Genomic DNA, 21,541 nt, shown 5'->3' on the forward strand with positions numbered 1-21,541 from the left:
AAGAGAGGGCAGGGACCACTTCTCCTTTTTACCCTCCTGCTTCAGTGCCAAGTGCAGGGTTCTGCACCTTGGAGTCTCATCCAGGAATCCTGTTAACAAAACTCAGAGAGGCAAAGATGACAGAGAGACTGCAGAGAGGCTGCTCCTGCCAACCAGTCCTCTCGGGATTGACACAAGGCTGAACTACCTCTGCTGCCAGCCTCACCTTTGCTGTTGAGATCCTCCTCATCGTCACTAAAGGCTGCCTCTGCGTTGTCATAGCAACTATCATCCTTGTCTGACATGTGGTTGTCCATCTCCATGGAAACTGGCTCCTCAATTTTGACTTGGGAGTAAAGAAAGACAAGGCATTATTTGATGGCCTCCTCTGTCCCATGCTCCTGGGAAAGGGAGACTAAAGGACAAGTGGGAGGAAAAGGAGTTCATGACCTAAATGGAATATGAATTCTGAAAGGACAGGTGTCTTGTCCTTAACCCTCCAGGGCTTTTGGTGGGGATTCTGCTAGGAATGAGAGCAGCACAGAACCTGCCTCCTCTATGCTCGCTGAGGATCAGCAAGTAGATAAGACCAGGTACAGTCCCAAGTGCTCTTTAATTTAAAACTAAGTTGGGAAGCTCTGCTTGGCTTAAGCCCTTACCCCAGAACAAAAAAGGAAGGGGATGTGTGTTTGTGTGTGTGTGTGTGTGTGTCTGGAACTGGAAGCAAGATTTGAGACCCAATATGACAGTCTCTCATCAGAGGCCAGGATCTGGGGCTGGGAAGAGAGAAGAGATGGGCAAAGTTTAAGTGAGATAAACGCACATTCCATGAAGGCCTTCGACCTACTGAGGAGAGGTTAGTAAGAGAAAAAAATTGGAGTTAAGAGAACAAGAGAGCTTAGTGAAAAGCAGATAAGATTAGATGGAGAGGGAGAACCAAGGAAGATGACACAAAAATGAATAAAAGAAAAAACTAGGGAAAGAAAAATTGAATGGGACAGTGTCACAGGGTAGAGCACTACACAGGGATGACATCCTAAGCAAGGGTTCTAGTCTGAGCACCCTTGATGTCTCCATCCCTCTTTTGAAACAGGTGATGGAATGGATGGGTCTGTACCTTCCACAGGTGGGCTGGGAGAACTGCAGAACTCAGGAAACTTCTCCCTCAGCATGGCCCGCAGCTCCTTATCCAATTTAGGGTTGTCAAATAGGGGAGCCAAATGCCTAATGGGGAACATGAATGAAGGTCAATATCAGAGCTCCTCACTTCTAACGCAACATGGAGTTAAGCAAATAGGTTTAAGCCCAACTGGAACAATTGGGCCATACTCAGATCCTTGGGAAGGGTCACCAGGGCACAGGGAAGGCATTTGGTGCCCTCTGCAAGAGAGAAATTCCTCTAAGAGTCAAGAGGACATATGCCTAGCAGTCTGCGGTGGAGCCAGTACTTTTTATACCTCTTGAGGGAAAGGGTCAGCAGTGGTACAGCAGTATCTGGATGTGCCCGACCTAGTGAAAAATGAGAAAACAACCCATTTCCCTGCCCCACAGACACATAAAGTCCTTACGCCAGGACCCGTTTCTCCACAATGTGATTGAGGGAGGAAAAGACACCCTGCCGCACATGGCCCTCCAATGGTGGATAGAAGTTGGGAATGATCTGAAAGGGAAGAAGAGGAGGAGCGAATGAGCACAGGACTTTCCACCCAGAGTGTTCTGCTGAACTAGATCTAAAAAGCTGCTTTGGTTTTAATCAGGAGACACTGGGAAGTATGGCTGCAGAAAGGACTGGAATGTTCCTGATTGTCCTGTGCTGCTAAAATGGGAAACTCCTACTCAACCTGGCTGCTCCTCAAGGAGACCAGATTTTACCTTGAGTCATCATCCTTGAAGCTGAGAAACCCAGTGGAGACATGGAAAGATTCAACTGGAGACAGTGGGAATGAGGAAAAGAAGCATTCACTAACTTGGGAGACAGGACCCATGGCCATGACCCACTTCTGCTCCCACCGTCAAGGGGCACTGGGAAGACCTATGCACTGACCTACAAGGTTAGAAGGGACACACACTTAGCTCTGCCCAGGCAGCATGGGGAGAGAACGAGGGCTGTGGCACTTACGCGGCACATGAAGTCCAGGAGTGTGGCGGTGATGGCGGGGTGGGGCTTCATAGAGTGATGCATGACCAGGATGGCTGGCTCTGGAGAATGTGGGATTAAAGGGCCCCCCACATCAGACAGTCTATTTCCAGCTCCATACAATGAGGTATCAATATGTATGAATGGCTCCAGAGAAAGCTATGTCTATCCCCGCCCCCCTCGTCCTGCTGAGCAGACCCAAAAGCAGACAACCCCCAAAACAGCTCATAGCCCTCGTCTCCCTTCTTGTCCCCAGCATTCAGCTTGGAGGAGGGAGGTAGTAGAAGAGAAGCAGGAGCTAGCACAGCCTTTTCCTCTGCCTGGGCCCTCCCCACTCAAGCCCAAGCCTAAGGCTATGGGGCGAAGGGGGTGGAATGATCGCTTAGCCTCATCAAAGCAATTTTCCTTTTAGGTCAAGGGAGCAGTGATGAGGAACAACGGAACTGCTCCCAGATAAGCTGCCTCCACACCACGCTGCCCTCAGATTTATGGCCACTATCACTGAGACAAGGCAGCAGGGCTTGGGGGATGGGGAGTGCTGCTGCCTGGTCTCGGTCACATACCTATGTTCATAATGCTATCCTTGTCTGGGCTAAAGAACAGCCAGTCGTAAAACAAAGCCAGCTTGGCATTAGAGGCAGCGACGTTTGACTGGAAAAAAAAAGAAGAAAAAAGAGGGCTAGTTTCATCAACCAGCTCCCTTTCCTTCAGAAGCCCAAGGCAGATTCCAGGGCCCATGTGACTGCTCCATCCATGAAATTCAGTTTCTAGTGAGACAGGGTAGAACACCCCGCAGGGTTGAAGGCACCCAAATCTGTATATGAGTGTGAGTACCCTGTGGTCTCACCAACCAACGGCCTGGGTTCTCACGCATTCAGTAGAACACATCCTTGATCCCACAGGGAGAACAGCTGGGCCTAGTGGGGCGGTCCCCGATCACCCCTGAGCTGAGACACTCAGACTAGCCCAGCAGCTGCCTGTGCTGAGCTCCCCAGGCACATTCCTGAAGGAAAGACCCTTAGGCATAGCTTGTTGTTATATCTGAATCAGCACATTCCAAGGACCCAGTCAGATGGGGGAGGGGGAACTCTGTCAGAAGAGGTCAGAGGGCAGCTAGATGCCAGAGAACAAGTTTCCCACCCCGGGCACAGGGAGGAAACGCTGGGAAGGAAATGGCTCCACTGCGGATTCACTATGTTTGGAGAAGGGAAGTATCCAGAGCTGATGCCAAAAGGCATGGAAGTGAGGGTCTAAGGAACACAAGACCTGAATCTGAGTCAGGAACAATTCAGAGGAATAATCACATGTGGTTTCTGGAAGCTGATAGGAAAGACAGGGATGCCTCAGAAACCCAGGCTTGGAGATTGGCAGTAAAGGTATAGATGAACCTGTTCAACCCTAAACCCACATGGGAAATAAAAAGTGTAAGTAAACTTCTAGAGACACTAAGGGAGGCGGGGCAAAGGCTGAGACACTCAGGAAGAAGAGAGCGAAAGAAGGGTCCTTAGCGGTCGGGTGGCCCAGAGGGTCAGGAAGAAGCATGGAAGTGTGAGACACAAGGGAAAGAGGGGCCCTTCACCACCCAACAGCCTCCACCCCATGCCCAGTCCCTCACCGTGCATGTTGTCAGAAGCCAGCCAATGATGGCCCACCGGGGCAAGATATCTGAACTCAGCACTTCATTAGAAGGGTGGACAACCCCACAGATGTAGCGAATGAGGTCACAGCGCAGAGACTGACTGTCTGGGGTTGACAGGTACTGGCGCTGGAACCAATCCTGGTATCGCTTTTGTTGACCAAACCGCACCTGGGGGAAGAGGACGTTAGAAAGAAAACTGGGAAGGGAGGGTGGGGTCTCTGGACGGAGGGAAATGAGCACCATTCAACTCTAGGCTTGACCTAGACCTCAATTTCTTCCCACAACTTATTCATTAATTCGTATTGTCTCTCAAGTCTCCCTGCCTTTGGGAAGACATCCTGATTTAAATCTTCCTTGATTTTAAAAAAAAAATGTTGTCTCCGCAGCACTGACTGAAAGCTTCCTGAGGCTGAATGACCTAACAGGATCATTATCCAAAGCATACAGACTCTCCAAACCTTGCATCAAGTCCTTCCCCTAAACAGACTCTAAGTGGATACAAATAGCAACCCTAAGGGGAAAGATCTAGATTTCCTCTTCTATTCCCAATTCAACCAAAACAGAGAGCAGAAAGGTTAAAAAAAGCAAAAAAACACTAAACCAACACCGTCCAATAGAACTTTCTGCAATACAACTTTCTAGATGGTGGCTACTGAGCACTTAAAATGTAGCTACTCCAACTGAGGTATTGAATTTTAAATTATATTTAACTAATTTAAATTGCAACATGTGGCTAGTGGCTACCATATGCAACAGCCCAGATCTATACAGTTCTCCTGTATGACTTGGGAAACCGTAAGTTGGCTAGAGCAGTGGTTCCCTAACACCAGACTGGCTGCAGAGGGATTGCTGCCTGGAAAGTCTGTTACAAATACAGATTCCACAAGTAGATTCTCTGGGAGAGTAAGACCCAGGAAGGTGTATTTTTTTTTTTTTTTGCAGTACACGGGCCTCTCAATGCTGTGGCCTCTCCCGTTGCGGAGCACAGGCTCCGGACGCGCAGGCTCAGCGGCCATGGCTCACGGGCCCAGCCGCTCCGTGGCACGTGGGATCTTCCCGGACCGGGGCACGAACCCGCGTCCCTTGCATCGGCAGGCGGACTCTCAACCACTGCGCCACCAGGGAAGCCCAGGAAGATGTATTTTTAACATGCTCCTCAAGCAATGCTGCCATAATTCAGCCATGTTTGGAAACCAAAAGGCCGTAGCTCTCTTCCTGAGGTCATGGTTCACCCAGAGGAACCGTGAGATTAATTTCCCAGAATGAGCGCTCTCACACTACCCTTTCATAGCACATTTCACACTTGTAAATTACATTATTTGTATACAAGTATTGGTTTAATGACTGCTTTAGGTAGACTGAAAGCTTCACAAGAACTGGAATTGTAAGCCTTGCTCAACACTGTATCCCCAGTTCTTAGCTCCATGCCCAGTCACACACTTGACCATCCCTCCACCCGGCAGTAACCAAGCGTAAGACATCTACAGGCTGAAGGAAGAAGCCTAGGCCAGCACCTGCAGCTTCTCTTCCTGCTGCAGTAGGTTAGCTTACCCGGGATGTCATGAAGAGGAGCTTAGTCTCCATGTCTGGGGTTAAACGACATGCTAGGAATTTTCGAGATGTTCTTGACTGAAGAAGCTGTAGGATACCTGAACCAAGGGTGCAAGGGAAGAGAAAAGAGAAGGCTGAGGACCAGAAGGAATAGAAAGCAGGTGGGCAACCTGAGCCAGGTACTGATGGCCAGTGGTCTTGCTCATGGGGAAATTCTAAGACATGACCAAGAGGTCGAGCACAGGTATAAGTTGGGGTTCTAACCAGCACCTGAATGATCTGCTCCAACCAACCACCATCCCCAGGACCAAGATATATTCATTCTTTTCTTCTACTGGCCATCCAGAGCCCCCTACTCACTTCACTCCAGGTGGCAACATGTGGGAAAGTTAGGGAAAAATACGGGGAGCCCTAGCCTCTCTTCCTGCTCCTGACCGTCCCATCACTGGGTCCTGGGATCAATGTGGGTTGTGGCATAAGCACGAGCTCTGGAGTCAGACAGACCTGGATCCAAATCCTGCCTCTGACACTTACTAGCTGTGTGGCCTTGGGCAAATTACTTAATCTCCTTGAACCTCATTTTCTTTACCTGTAAACATGGAAAGTAAAATATCCATCTTACAGGGGTGTCCTGAGGATTAAATGAGTTAACATACATGAGCCTAGCACACAGTAGGCACTCAAAACAACTCAATACACGTTCAATATAAGAGCAGTACAACATAAGGTAAAACCAGGGCTTTCTTCTGCTTTCCTGACTACTGCACTAATGTTATGTGTGCACATGTACGCGCACACACGTGCGTGCTGGACGCGGGGTGGGCAAAGATGCACAGTCACTGTTTAGACCATGAGGACCCTGGGAAGGGCAAGGGAAATGTAAAGGGCCTTGCTGGCAGAGGCACACAGAGACTCTTTTCCTCCCCCGAAGAGGATTTTGGCCAAGCTGGATCCTTGGAATTCAGAGGCATGACTGCTCCTGGGGAGAGGCCTTCGCTTACAGGACAAATTCCAGCCCCTCTGCTGACTCAGTCTCACAAGCTGACCTCTGACACCCCTGACAGACTCAGTGAAGCTGGAAACCGGTCATCAGCTCCCCTCTTGAGCCAAAGAGCTGCCGCGACAGGAGGAGGAGGAGGATCGCAGCTCTCTGTCTCACTTTCTCTTAAATGACAGCTGGAGCCTGCCAAGTAGGGGCTGTCTGGGAGGGAAGCACCTGAACTGTCTGTGTGCCCTGCCGTTCCTACACCCAGCTGTGCTTGGCAGAGACTGCCCAGTCCCAAGCTTCCTCAATCTGACTGCCAACGCTCTCCTATCCACCAACCTCTGCCCTCTTGACGCCACCTCTCAAGGACAGGCTGCCCCAACCCTTGCTTACCTGTGAACTGAGGACTCAAGGCCTGAGGGTTATGGATAATATCTTTCCAAAGCAGTTCAAATTCTGGTATCCTGGCAACATTCTGAAGTAGTCTTACGAGGTCTCGGCCAATCATCAAACATTCCATGAACTAGATGGGGGGGATGGCAGGAAACAGGAAAGAGAATAGAAACATGGATTGTTTACCTGTTGCAAGGAGGAAGGAACAACATGTTCTAGGCAGGGGAGGAAAGAGGGTCGAAGCGGTTATACGATTTTTTCTGGAACCAAGGGTTGGCTCCAAGCTGTTCAGGGGAAGACAGCTGAAGTGGGGGACTGATATCAAGGATGAGAGGTTACTGGAAACTGCGGAAGCCCTGCTGGTTTTCACATTAATCCGTTGCCCTGTCCTCCGAGAATTGTTTCACTCCGGGTCAAGGGATACTAAGACTCAAAAAGGCTAGGGCTGGCAAGCTGAACCCCAGACATCTTACCCCAGAACTTGCTTGGTCCAACAGAACATTCTATGGTAATGGAAATGATTTCTATCTGTGCTGTCCAAAAGGATACCCATTAGCCACAGATGGCTAATGAGCACTTGAAATGTGGCTAATTCAACTAAGGAACTGAATTTAAAATTTTTATCTAATTTCAATTAATTTTTTTTTTTTAGGCCATGCTGTGTGGCATGCGGGATCTTAGTTCCCTGACCAGGGATTGAACTACGCCCCCTGCATTGGGAGAACAGAGTCTTAGCCACTGGACCGCCAGGGAAGGCCCTAATTTCAATTCATTTTAATTTATATTGCCACATGTGGCTAGCGGCCACTGCATTAGACAGCTTAACTCTAGCATCTGTCTCCCTTGGGAGATCTGACAGTGGACGATTCTCAATTCCACGTGATCCTGGCAATTGCCCAGGTGAGTAGGTGGGGGAGACAACCTAACAGTGGGAACACAAGGCAGCTTCTGTCTGCGGTGTGCTGTGCAACAGTGTTCATGAAGCTGACCAGGAAAACCCCTCGGGTGCCGGCGTAGCCGGCAGCACTCTAGGAACCAGGGCTACTCCACACTAATTTCTCCATCCTTCTATCCTCATCTGTCTTAGACTGATGAAAAAACAACCGGCCTTGAACCACCTCCATCTCTCCAACACAACACCTCTGACCCCAGGTCACCACACAGAACAGAAAGAGGTGTCCCATCCTGGGTTTCACTTCCCCACACAGTTTTTGTCCTCACCCGCTCCCGAAGCAGTGAGATGCAGAAGTCCACCTCCTTCTGCCGCAGGGCCTGCAGCTGGGCGGTCCCATGGTGGTCCACGATGAGGCGGAGGTATGTGTAAACAGCCATGGCAATGAGGATGCTGCTCTTCAATACCCATTCCCTGCAGGGAGGGAAGACACTGGCACCTGTACTCCGTCTAGACCCTCCCAATTCACCTCCACACTTGGCTCCAGTGCCTCACAGATGTTTGATGACTAGCACTGGGAGTAAGTTTTTGGTTCCTTAATTGGCCGCTCCTGCTGTCGTTAACTATCTTGGACTATTAACTGGCTAAGGTAGGGACAACTTCCTCCCACTCTACCAAGTGCCCGATAAAGGTTAAGTGCTAAATAAAAGCAATCTCTCTACCACGTAAGAACTTAGCTTCCAATAAAATAATTTTGTTTGTTGACTCCGTCACTCAAACATTAACTGAGTGCCTATCGTGTGCCAAGCACTGTCGAGGTACAAGGGACAGAGATAAGCCAGAGCTTCTGCCTGGCTCAGACTACAAAGAAAAAGGTTTGGAAGTGTCCCTCAGTCAGTGGTTCGTAAAGTGTGGCCCAAGGACCTCTGGGGATTACCAAGACCCTTTCAGGACCCTGGAGATTTCAGAACACACTGTGTCAGCTTGTCATTAGCAGCCCACCATGTCACAAACCTTCCCCTGGCTTGCTCTCTAGCCACTGATCCCACACTCCCAGTCAATGAGTCACCTGCCTTAAATCATAACCTGAAAAGAAGAACGAGATTTTGGATAGCAAACCTGTTTTCTCGCGAGTTTTAGACGTTCCCTGAGGAAAGGGGGAAATGAAAGAGTTGTGCGTTCCCTGCTGCTTGAAAAGGGGTGTTAAGACACAGTGGGGAGATTACAAAGACTCCAATGCTGGCTCAAAGCACCAAAACTGGGGAGCTGTCTCCCCCAAGCAAGTAGTTTTTAAGGGCTTTGGCACCCCTGCTGGAAGGCAGGGAACCAGAGGAAGAAGACAGGGAGTTTAATTAATCCAAGCAGGCAACATCCTGATTCCGGAAAAGTGCTCAAGCCACCTGATTAAGAGACTCTGGCCTTTTCCTTTCACAGAATGAAAGCAGCAGCCAAGGACACAGGGATGGGTCTCCCTCCCACACCTGCTATCTTTTAATTCCATAGCCCTAGAAACACTTGGGAAGGAGTGACAGGGAAGGTGTGGAAGAGGACAGTTTTAAACTTCTAGGGACTCACTTGCATCAAAGGATGTGAGTTTTTTGGAGGGCAGGAGAAAAGGTAGGGCAGTTATCTGACACCTGTACACTAAGACTGCACTCTAACTGCCCAAATGAGCGGAATTCTGCTTTAAGGTATGGGAACAGGAGGTATCTGGCACCAGGGACAAAATGAGAAAAATCACTTTTTAGGAAGATTTGCTAGTGATGAATGTAACTGAATCCTGGGATGGGGTAATGAACAGAAAGAGAGATGAAAGTGAAACCCTCTGACCCAGGGCGTTAGGAAGGTACAGCGACCTAAGAGAAGCAGAGACCTGGTAAGAAACCACTAGGATCTCATGTGCTGTGTGCTGGTACCAAAGACGGAAGAAGTGCCGCCAGCCGCACCTGCAGCTGCGCATCCAGGCCCAGGGCACTAGGTGGCACTGCTCGGCAGACCTGGCACAGCTTTCAAGCTCCGGCAGAGCACAGAACACAGCCACCTCTTTCACAAGTGTGAATAAGGGAGGAGGTCCATTCTTCTAAACCATCGGAAATATGGAGGCTATCAGCCCTCTCAATCACGTGACTACTCTGGTGTCCTCTCCCAGAATAGACTCTGAAATCAAGCAACAGGAAGACTGAGGCCACAGGACTCAGAGGTAGGCCTCACCCCCAAACAAGTTCATATATGGAACAGCCCTCCTATTTTCTGGTCCTTTACTTTGATGGGGAAGGGAAAGAATCAGCTGGAAAGCCTCATGCCCTCTGCACCACTGGTCTCAGTGGCCTCCTCACTCCCACCACCGCCTGTGCCACTTCAACAAAAGGGGGGCACGGGTAAGATGGATAGTCTTGCAAGGGAGAAAAGGGGTACCTGCCAGGCCTGGGTGGCTGGCTGGCCCTACTCTGCTGAGCTCATTCTCCCCCACCTCCCCCCAAAACATAAACATTCCATGGAGGTCTGGATCAAAAATAAACCCTTATCAGATGAAACGAGTTTTTCCTGGGCTCCGAGAGATTTTAGCAGACCTTCTTTCCCACTCCTTCATCCCTGGGCCATACCATGGCATTAATTCCTTCACTTGCCACCAATACACTGGTCTCTCCCTCCCCCACCTCATCCCCTCTAACCTAAGGTGTTCTTGGGCCACTAACAGTCCTCACACAACCCTTGCATCCCCATTCCCCACACTCACACCCACTGAGGCCATATTTGGCTCTTGCCCCACCCTTCACGATAGACTCTACCTCTGCTCCATCAGGATATCCAGAACACTCTCTGCCAACCAGATATTTTTTGCCGTAACATCCCCACCTGATCAAAGGGGGAGAAAACAGAGAATCAGAATGGCTCTGATTAGTGACTCAGCTAATCCAGTACACTTCTTCACCATCCTACTGGTCCATCCCTAACTGTTATCCCATCACTGATGTTCTGAGTGCTGGAAAGACTGTCTTCTGTTCTGCAACACTTTAAGGTTTCCCCCTTTGACTCCAGAGAGAAGGGAAGGGAAGGTTTGGAATTTTTCCAGAAACCAGAACTGCTACTTTTCCATAGACAGGGGGTTGGAATGGGAATACTTTGACCCCTGAAAGGGAATGTCTGGGAAGGAGATATGAAAAGCCCATGCTTGGAAAGAAAGGATGGTATTTCAGACAGGGCCTGAGAAGTGCAGGTGGCTAGCAAGAGCTGCGGTCCAGCCACTGAATGTCCCAAATCCTGTGTCAGGCTCATGACAGGCCAAGGGTTTCTTGCTTCCAGGTATCACAGTCTTGAGTGCTTGCTATGAAACTTCCTGGGGCTGAATTAAACATTCAGTAATGCCAGACCGAAGTCTTAGGATGAGAAGTGGGGACTCCCTATTTGGGAGAAGCCAAACAGGGAAGAAAGTACCAGCAGAGTGGATAAAAACAGCCAGCACAACAATGCTATGCCTTGCCCCAGGTCCTAATTTAAAAATTCCATGTTCACAGAGTCACACATCACATAGATTAAGGTTTATACACATCACAACAGGAGCATCAGTGTTGTACAAAATCCTGAAGAGGAAGCAAAGAACCAAGGGGCAATGGTGAGATAGAGAGGCAGGGTCATTTTTAAACAAACACATGTAATTTTGGGAATAGAAGTAGCAGGGGCAGGCCTCTTGGATGTTCAGTGGCTCAGACAGATGTCACTGATGCCAAGAAGATAACAAAACCTAAATGTCAGGGTCTGTTCTGTGACACAGTTCGTCCCTCAAACTGGCCCCAAGTGTTCAGAACATTGAGATGGAGCCAGAGAAGATGCCTGGGTTTCTGAAAGTACAGTGTGATGAGAACCAATTATTTTGCCCTTACTTCTCTCCCCATTCCTTCCAGATTCTTCCTGATCCAATATGCCACGAAACCCCAGAGTGAGGACTGGTTACAATAGGTCAACTATTTTATACCAGGCCTCGAGTTTGGCAGGAAGGAAAAGGAGGCAAGACTTATTGCTTCAAAAGGCCCCCAGAAATTTTTCAATTTCTTTCTGCAACATACGTGGCCAGAAGATGCCTGGGTCAAAAGGAAAGAGTCTAAGCAATCCAGGAATCAAGTCCCTTAGGTACTTAATCATTCTCCATTGCCTGGATTTACGCTCTGGGCTGCTCTCCTTTCTTCTTTACGCTCTTGCCATCCAACTCACCGGCAATCTGCTTCATGAATGTCATGCAAACACCATCGGCTCCCAGAACCCCACTCTTCACTAGTTCCCGTACCAACCACACCAACTAAAGGAGAGAGGAAAAGACAGATGAAGAGAAAGTCCTGTGAATTTGAGAAAGGGGCTAATCCAATCACATTAGAATTTAGGTGTACAAAGGTAGTGGTATGTTACCCCCGATTCCTCCTTCCCTTCCCCTTAGGAGAGGATCCATTCTGTTAAGTCTCTGAGCTGGATCTCTCTTTTCTTTCTGGCCTTACCTGAGTACGGCAGGTATCCTGCAACTTCAAGTACTTCTCCATAAGTATCTGGTTGATTTTATTCAGGACAATATTCATGCCGTCACGACTCACCAGAGCCAAGTCCCGGTAACACTGTGAGAAGTGAGGTTTGTGAGCAGCCAGCAAGCTGAGGACAGGCTCCTGATCCCACTCATTGTGGGCCCCCTGCCCCCTGGCCTCTCCAACTTGAATACCACCAATGCGATATGAGTGGCAATGAAAGACTTTCCACTCTGGAAGGCAGCTATGTTCACCACTGTACCACCAACGCTAAGACTTTCCACTCTGGATGCCATCCTTCCACCCCAAGCCTACCCCTTGCTCCGTCACATAGGGTGGGGAAAAGGGACTGACCTATTCTAATAAGGCAGAAAAGCCTGCTAAGAAAGGCTCCCTGTCCCCTACCTCCCTTCTTAGGAAGCGTCACACTGTTTGATGCCACCAGCTGAGCAAAACAGGTGGAGGCCATCTGCTTTTCATCTGCCAGTAAAAGGTCACTGCAGAATGGGTTTGGTTGAATAGCTTGGAAAGGATCTCAAAGAGATTTTTAGACTTGTATTGACACAGCCAGATGAAGTAAAAGGCTAGGAGTATTAAGGAAAGAGGCTTCAGAGACCATGACCCCGGAAAGAAAGGGCAGAACCAAACCAAACTTCCTTAACTAAACACCTTTCTACTTTTCTCTGGGCTGCCCTTTGCTTCTGCCAAGTATTAAAAAAGGAGGCGTTTTAAGCACACCCAACTCTGGGGGAGGTGAGGGAAGGCATGCCAATTTCCTCTGAGAGCTCTTGTTTCTCTTCCCGCTAGAGCTTTTCTCACCCTGTCTCTCTACAGAGACCAGACTCCTGGAGGACCATCTTAGGGGACCTCATTAGCAATCTCCTTAGCCTGCTGAGTTCTACGCTGTCCGGGTCTCAGCACAAAGGGTAAAATTTAGATAGGCAGTATCCCACAACCTTAGAAGGCCAGTAGCAAGGACAGCATCAACAATAATAGTAATTATAATAGGGAACATGCATTGGCGTTGTGCACAAACTTTATATTCTCTTTATTGCATTTGAATCACATAATCACCCTATTTATTAACATCTCTGTTTTTACAGATGAGGAAACAGGCACAGAGAGGTTAAAGTGATTTGCCCCAGGTCACATTAGAGATAAAAGGAAGATTCAAGTCCCAGCACTGCAACTCTACACTCCATGCTCTTAACCACCCCATACCACCGTTAGAAATAACTAAAATGAAACGAGGCTGCTGGGGATGTAGGTAAGTGTTTAGAGTGGCTTTGTGACTACTACATTTCTAAACTCGTTCATCCTAAGCATTCAAAAGAGAAGTGCTGATATTCCTCAAGAGCCCTGCTCCCTAGCCTTGGTGTGTCTAGGGACTCCTAAGAGATTAGCTATTGCTACTTCCACTTCCTCTATTGTCCTTAAGCCAAAACAAGCTATCTGATAAAAATACGAACACTTCGAGATTCCCCCATGTGCCATAAACGTTTCAAATCCAAAGGAGAATTTGATTATCCTCTGAATGCATCTGCAGAAGGAGGGCTGGGAGATCAACAGTACAAGCAAGGGAACAAGAAAGAGATAAGAGAACCCAGTGACCTACTGCCAAGTGCCAGTCAGTAAATGTGGTTCAGCCCTGGAGCCTCCCCTGGAGGAGTGAGTGACAGGATGGGCAGAGGACTGAGGGAAGCAGAGGCAGAAGGGAAACCTATGTCAGGCCAAAGATAGAGACACTACTAATTAGTAGTGGAGGAGCAGAGAGGAGAACAGAGAGGAGCCCTGTCTGTTCAAAACAAAAGCAGAAATCCCAGAAATGCAGAAGAGACCCAGGACAGGGAAGGAGGACAGCCCCTCAGGAGACATAGGGTCAGATGAAGCAAGCAGATTCTGTCTGCCTAATTCCATGCTCCATCTGGGACCTTATCAACCACAACTGCTGGTAACACATGGCAGCTCATGGTACCAGGAGTATCATATTCCTGATGCTGCAGTTGTCCCTCCAAACTCTGTGTCAGTTTGCTGCCTGGCTTGGAAGATAAGTAGATGGGGAAAAAAACTCAGTGGGAAACAGAGAAGAGGTATTCTCTCAAAAGAAAAGAGAGGTGACAGAATGGTGCTGAGGTAGCGTATCTGTCCTGTGTTGGGAGTAGTGATATTCCAGCCTAGGCCCTCATAGCCCCCAGCTTTCTTTCTGGAGCTGCCTGCTGAGAGAAGCATGAACCAAGAACTGCCAGGGCCTGGACTTGACCTTTGATGAAGAGGGAACTTGGCATCGATGTTAAACCCTTTCCTATCACCTGTATCTACTGACAGCGAGAGGCTGCACAGAAGCTAAGGCCTCCAACTTAGCCTCCCACCACATTGCAGTCCCCCAGCCAGGCCTGCTCCCAGCTATTCAGTTAAGACATCAAATAGGAAATAAACTCAAAGAATATAAAGACAAGAGCTGCCAACGCAAGTTAAGAAGGTAGAACTGGAACAAGATCCACGCCATGCATGTTCCACTCTCCACCAATACCTGACTGCTCTCTCCTTAACTAAGTTCTCGTGTTTAGCTCCACCTACTAAGAAGTCCCAGAGAGCTGGTCCTAACTCTTTGAACCTGCCTGCCACCACTGACAGCGGCTGCTCAGCTCATGCCTTCCCAGAGCAGGTTTCTGATGTGTTCAAGACTCAGTTTCCACTACCACCTTCTCCAGCATCCCCACCTCCCACCTCTCAGGCCATGGAGATGTAGGAACAGCAGAATCTCCAACCCACCCTGAGGTTTCTGTTCCAGTGACAGAATTAACTCCAAATAAACCCTTAGGAAACACTCCCCTTGTTTTTTTTTTTTTTTTAACATCTTTATTGGAGTATAATTGCTTTACAGTGGTGTGTTAGTTTCTGCTTTACAACGAAATGAATCAGTTATATATATATACGTATGTTCCCATATCTCTTCCCTCTTGCGTCTCCCTCCCTCCCACCCTCCCTATCGTACCCCTCTAGGCGGTCACAAAGCACTGAGCTGATCTCCCTGTGCTATGCAGCTGCTTCCCACTAGCTATCTACCTTAAGTTTGGTAGTGTATATATGTCCATGCCTCTCTCTCGCTTTGTCACAGCTTACCCTTCCCCCTCCCCATATCCTCAAGTCCATTCTCTAGTAGGTCTGTGTCTTTATTCCTGTTTTACCCCTAGGTTCTTCATGACATTTTTTTTTCTTAAATTCCATATATATATGTTAGCATATGGTATTTGTCTCTCTCTTTCTGACTTACTTCACTCTGTATGACAGACTCTAGGTCTATCCACATCATTACAAATAGCTCAATTTCGTTTCTTTTTATAGCTGAGTAATATTCCATTATATATATGTGCCACATCTTTATCCATTCATCTGATGATGGACACTTAGGTCGTTTCCATCTCTGGGCTATTGTAAATAGAGCTGCAATGAACATTTTGGTGCATGACTCTTTTTGAACTATGGTTTTCTCAGGGTATATGCCCAGTAGTGGGATTGCTGGGTCATATGGTAGTTCTATTTGTAGTTTTTTAAGGAACCTCCCACTCCCCTTGTTTTAAGCTGAAGCCTTAAACAATGCATTAGGATCAGTCCTCATCAGTAACTCCTACCTAAAACTTTTGCAGTACAGAAAGTACTTTGTAAGATAATCACCCTTTTAGGGAGAAGGATTAAAGCAGTAAGAGGTCACAGATTCTTCCACCATATTCTGACCTGGCTCAAGGCCTCTGAATGAGTCAGTACCTGATAGTTCCTCACTTGCCTAAAACTGTACCCTCCTGGGCTTCCCTGGTGGCACAGTGGTTGAGAGTCCGCCTGCCAATGCAGGGGACACGGGTTCGTGCCCCGGTCTGGGAAGATCCCACATGCCGCGGAGTAACTGGGCCCGTGAGCCATGGCTGCTGAGCCTGCGCGTCCGGAGCCTGTGCTCCGCAACGGGAGAGGCCACAACAGTGAGAGGCCCGCATACCGCAAAAAACAAAAAACAACAACAAAAAAACTGTATCCTCCTAAGTCCTGTCTCCACCCCCTTTGTCTGAAAAGGCCTGACCTGGGGGCCTGTCAGCCTAGGAGGCTCCTAGGTAGGGGATGTACTTGGAAACCTCCAGCATGTGCACATAATCCTGGTGCAGCTATCAACCAACTATGAGACCCAAGGTGAGGGCCTGGGGCCACCCTCATGGGGCTGTCATAGAGCAAAAAGAAGACAAGGTGGGTGCTCTAGTTCCTTGTCATGTCTGGATGGCCAAATTCATGACATAATAAGCATTTATAACGCACAGCTCTGTGGCCTCTCACTGCCAGGTCAGGCAAAGAGCTAGAAATACTACAGGGCCCTGCCCCCTTCACTGAAGTTTACTGATGTACCCTAGCTGATTCAGATCTCACCTGAAACACAAATAAAACCAGCGGGCAAGATGAATTTGCACTAAGATGACTAAATAAGATTTTAATTGTATGTATAAAAACCCACCACGTGAGAGAAAACTAAACCTTAACCCCAACCCTTCACCGCCATCTTTGCCAACACTTTCTTTAAAATAGAGGGGCTAGGCTGGATCACATTACTGGTTAACAACACTAGATTGGAGACATTCATTTGTCTTCAAGGATCTCGATGATAAATTCAGTATGAAAATGAAATGCTAAATTTTTTTTTAAAGATGTTTTTGATGTGAACCATTTTTAAAGTCTTTATTGAATTTGTTACAATATTGCTTCCGCGAGGCATGAGGGATCTCCACTCCCCGACCAGGGATCGAACCTGCACCCCCTGCATTGGAAGGCGAAGTCTTAGCCACTGAACCACCAGGGAAGTCCCTGAAATGCCAATTTAACTCAACAATGTCCCAGCCCAGAAATGGCCTGGGAAACCAAGGGCATTGGTTCTCAAGGCCACTCACCAACTTGTGAATACTTGCTACCCTGCCACCCACCCTCACCCCAGATCCTGCTCCAGTTGGCATCAGGAGTACAAAGACATCAGGTTGCCACGCCCGTAAGTCCTTCCCCTGAGGTTAATTCCAACAGCTAGGCCAGGGGACCATGGGCACCCGTCCTTGTCCTTGGGAATGATTTTCCCTTGGTTTTCCTTGAACAAACAACAATGTGTCTGACCTCCAGGTTTCTTACAGGTACACTGGGAGTGGTTTGGGGGAAGAGAACAAAGCCACCAGTTTCACATGGCTTTTTGAGAGGATTATATGAAATGTGTCTGGGACTTCCCTGGTGGTCCAGTGATAAAGAATCCACCTTCCAGGAGGGAAGGGGAAGCTGGGGCAAAGTGAGAGAGTAGTACTGACATATATACACTACCAAATGTAAAATGGATGGCTAGTGGGAAGCTGCTGCATATCACAGGGAGATCAGCTCGATGCTTTGTGACAACCTAGAGGGTGGGATAGTGAGGGTGGAAAGGAGGCGCAAGAGGTAGGGGATACGGGGATATATGTATACATATAGCTGATTCACTTTGTTCTGCAGCAGAAACTAACACAACATTGTAAAGCAATTATACTCCAATAAAGATATTAAAAAAAAAAAAAAAATCTGCCTTCCAATGCAGGGGACACAGGTTCGATCCCTGGTCCGGGAGCTAAGATCCCACATGCCGCAGGGCAACTAAGCCTGCGCGCCACAACTACTGAGCTGGAGCGCCTCAACTAGAGAAGAGAAAACCCGCATGCCACAACTAGAGAGAAGCCCGTGCACCACAACGAAGATCCCATGTGCCGCAATGAAGACCAGACACAGCCAAGAAAAAACAAATAAATAAATGAAATGTGTCTGGATAGAGCCGAACACAATGCTGGACACAGAGCATGTTTGTTTCCTTCCACACTCCTTTTGTTCAAGGAAGGGGCAAGGAGAACAGTGAATTCCCCCTCTCCAAGCTCTTCACTGTCAGTGTCATGCAGTTAATGCCAGATACCAGACCTATGTTTCTAAACCATCATGCAAGATTCAAGGACAAAGAAAGTGGAAATCTAGAGAGGCAAAAGACAGGATTTTGCTCCTTTCTTATAGAAAGAATGGAATCCAAAGAGATCATCCTGCTCAGTCCCTCGCCTCAGGAAGGACTTCTCTTAAACCATTCCACATAAAAGAGACTCCTCTATTTGTGAAGAACCCCAAACTAATTTTCATACGGTATTCCTCAGGAAGTCTGACTCCAGTGTACTCTTTTTTTTTTTTTCCCAGTGTACTCTTAATCACTACATTATTACTGCCTCACCTAACATTAAGCTGTCTTACTTATTTATTTATTTATCTATCTACCTATCTATCTATTTATCTATTGGCTGCCCTGCGTGGCTTTCAGGAACCTGGGCCACGGCAGTGAAAGCCCGGAATCCTAACCACTAGGCCACCAGGGAACTCCCAAGCTGTCTAATTTAAATCCTACTTGCTGCAATGTTAAACCTGGTTTCTGTTCACCTGCACTGATAAAACCTGCAAACTACAAGTCACGCTCTTCTGGATAAGAACTCTCAACAGACTTGCTTATATTTGTGCTCTTCTCTGGATTAAATCCCACCTCTTTTAGCCTTGACTCATAAATCTACAAATTTTTTTTTTAAGTCTTTATTGAATTTGTTACAATATTGCTTCTGTTTTATGTTTTGGTTTTTTGGCTGCCAGCCATGTGGGATCTCAGCTCCCGGCCCAGGGATCCAACCCACACACCCTGCATTGGAAGGTGCAGTCTCAATCACTGGACCGCCGGGGAAGCCCCTAAGTTTACAATTTAAAACTCTTTAAATGCTTTTTCACTCTCACAACTGCCTTTTCTTGCCTTTTAGCTTCAGAATCTGGAAAAAGAGAAAGGACTTTAGTCAGAGTGACCAATTTACTGAGTGAAAAGGGAGTTGCAACTATATTTGGAGAACAAGATGATCTAGCCCTGGTCAAAGGGTGTGGTACTATTCCAGTTAAACCATAAGTTCTACCATATTCTCAGAGCATATCTGAGAAGGGAGTGTGGGTCCAGAGAAGGGAGTCTTACCTTCTGGGCTTGGGCAGGTTCGGTGAGGACAAGCGTGAAGAGGCCCAGGCAGATTTCCTCGTGCTGTGGGGGGCCTTTGCATACCTGGGATATGAGGAAAAAAAAAAACTAGTTGTCACTCACAGGAGGGAAGTTCTTGAGCACAGCTGCTCCCAGAAAATTTGGGACTCCTGAGTGACCTGCAAAGGAGAATCATCAACTCTTAAATCTGATGATTCCCTTCTCCTAAAAGTGATGGGGCATCTGTTTTAGGAGAGAGGTGGAGGGAAAGGATGGACCCATACTGCTTTCTCCAAGGCTTGATGAAGGATAGAGGCAGAAAATAGAGTGTTTAAAATGAGAAAAAAAACCAAAACCCTACTCCACGCCTTTACCAGACCTTAACAGCCTTTAGTAGAAAGGGAGCTACAAAGAGTCACTCATGGATTAACAAGTGCACCTATCAAGTCAAGACCTTGGGCAAATCACTGAACCCCTGATATTTGTAAGGTGAAGACATAATAAGAATAATTACTACTAATAAGTAAGAAATATTTACTGAACATTTGCTATGTGCCAGAAACTACTCTAAATCCTTTACATGTATTACTTTGAATCCTTTCAACCTCACAGACTGATTAAGAAATGTAAAAGATCAAATATGTGAGAATGATTTACAAAGAAAAAAGCCACCACAGAACTATGAGTTATTTTTTAAAGTTGTTATTCAAAGACACCTAAGGCTCCAACAGATGGGATTCCCACATTAAGAAAGAAAGAGAGGAGAGGGGGCTGGTGGTGGGATGAACTGGGAGATTGGGATTGACATATATATACTAATATATATAAAATAGATAACTAATAAGAACCTGCTGTATAAAAAGTACATAAATAAATAAAAGAAAGAAAGAGAGGAGTTGGGAAGCCTGGTTCAGGAAACCAAGACCTTAACTTCAACCTCCTAGTTCTTAACCACTGAAGTCTTTCCATCTTTTTTTTTTTTTTTCTTTCCATCTTTTTGATCATGTCTGAAAGCTTTCAAAGAAGCAGAAATGGGTACGGGGAGAGTATTATACTCACGTAGGCATTGAGGGCGTCATTGGCCTCTCTCTCTGAGACCCCAGTAGTCATCGATGTCACAATGCTCATACATCTTTCCAACCTCTGTGAAGGGGTGAGAAAAAATTCAGAGTGCTCCATACCACCACCTGTGATGTACTTCTGGCCCCCAATAAAGCTTTTTAAACATTTAAATCTCATCACATCTCTAGACCTAACTAGCAGTTTACAAGTCAAGTCACCATGAGGATATAATCAGCAAAGTCCAGAATGTATAAATCATGACAGGCTTCCTGATTTCTTTAACATTTAAATTGCAAGGAAAAAAGCAGGGAGGGAGAACCCCATGTATTAAAAGAAGCTTAAGGGAATTCCCTGGCAGTCCAGTGGTTAGGATTCTGTGCTTTCACTGCCGGGGCCTGGGTTCGATCCCTGGTAGGGGAACTAAGATCCCACAAACCACGAGGTGTGGCCAAAAAAAAAAAGAGGCTTAAGATTTCAACCCCTTGAATAAAATAAGAATCCATGAGTCTGTGCTGATAGATATGTACATACATGATAAATAAAGAAGGGAAAGCTCTTCCTTACAGTGGAATGCCAACTAAAAATGCAGAAGGAATGACAGGAATAATAATTGATTCAGGCAAATATCATCAATGAACGCTAAAACCAGAGGCAAAACTTTCACAAGAGAATATTTACATAGGTTCAAAATACTAATTACAAAGAGAAAATAACTGTAGGAAATCCTGAAGGATACCACCTTAACCAAGTGATCAGAGTTAATATCCCAAATAACAAGGCAGACTGACAGCTGACATACGCGCCTCTGATATGGTGCACTGAAAAGGCTAAACATCACTTCTATGGTTTTCTTGCCCAAAATGAATAATCTCAGTCTAATCATGAAGAAATTTTGACAACCCAAATTGAGAGAGATTTATAAAATAACTGGCCTGTCAAAGTGTTTAAGGTGAAGGACAGAGATAGGACTAAGAATTAAAGAGACAGTACACCTAAATGCAATGTGTGAGCCTGGACTGCTATAATGGACATTATTGGGACAACTGGTAAAATATGAATATGTACTATAAGAGTAATGTATCGGGCTTCCCTGGTGGCGCAGTGGTTGAGAGTCCGCCTGCCGATGCAGGGGACACGGGTTCGTGCCCCGGTCCGGGAAGATCCCACATGCCGCGGAGCGGCTGGGCCTGTGAGCCATGGCCGCTGAGCCTGCACTCCGCAATAGGAGAGGCCACAACAGTGAGAGGCCCGCGTACCGCAAAAACAAAAATAAAACAGGTATTATGTAACAGAGGATCCTTGTTCTTAGGAAATACTCCTGGAAGTATTTAAATCTTAAGTGGCACTGCAGCTGCAACTTACTCTCAA

At 47.1% G+C, this 21,541-nt stretch overlaps 1 protein-coding gene across 9 annotated transcripts in view; it reads right to left on the reverse strand.

The window, feature by feature from the left end:
* The window catches only part of INTS3 (integrator complex subunit 3), a 39,018-nt gene that overhangs the window by 10,118 nt on the left and 7,359 nt on the right, over window positions 1-21,541 (reverse strand). For 5 of the 9 annotated variants that reach the window (XM_022559269.3, XM_089915074.1, XM_089915070.1 and 2 more), the window contains 14 exons: window positions 20,171-20,254; window positions 19,112-19,195; window positions 12,064-12,177; window positions 11,786-11,870; window positions 10,366-10,432; window positions 7,906-8,050; window positions 6,685-6,814; window positions 5,307-5,404; window positions 3,732-3,923; window positions 2,680-2,767; window positions 2,099-2,178; window positions 1,548-1,639; window positions 1,097-1,203; window positions 206-325 (listed from right to left, as the gene is read on the reverse strand). In XM_022559269.3, coding sequence (XP_022414977.1) covers window positions 206-325; window positions 1,097-1,203; window positions 1,548-1,639; window positions 2,099-2,178; window positions 2,680-2,767; window positions 3,732-3,923; window positions 5,307-5,404; window positions 6,685-6,814; window positions 7,906-8,050; window positions 10,366-10,432; window positions 11,786-11,870; window positions 12,064-12,177; window positions 19,112-19,195; window positions 20,171-20,254 — 1,486 coding nt within the window. The remainder of the gene's footprint in view (window positions 1-205; window positions 326-1,096; window positions 1,204-1,547; window positions 1,640-2,098; window positions 2,179-2,679; window positions 2,768-3,731; window positions 3,924-5,306; window positions 5,405-6,684; window positions 6,815-7,905; window positions 8,051-10,365; window positions 10,433-11,785; window positions 11,871-12,063; window positions 12,178-19,111; window positions 19,196-20,170; window positions 20,255-21,541) is intronic. The other 4 variants (XM_089915082.1, XM_089915085.1, XM_089915083.1 and 1 more) reach the window with 1 other exon arrangement.

Source organism: Delphinapterus leucas, chromosome 1 (genome assembly GCF_059928025.1).
Source record: "Delphinapterus leucas isolate spDelLeu-1000000601 "Yukka" chromosome 1, BTC_Dleu_Yukka2, whole genome shotgun sequence".
Taxonomy (NCBI): Eukaryota; Metazoa; Chordata; class Mammalia; order Artiodactyla; family Monodontidae; genus Delphinapterus; species Delphinapterus leucas.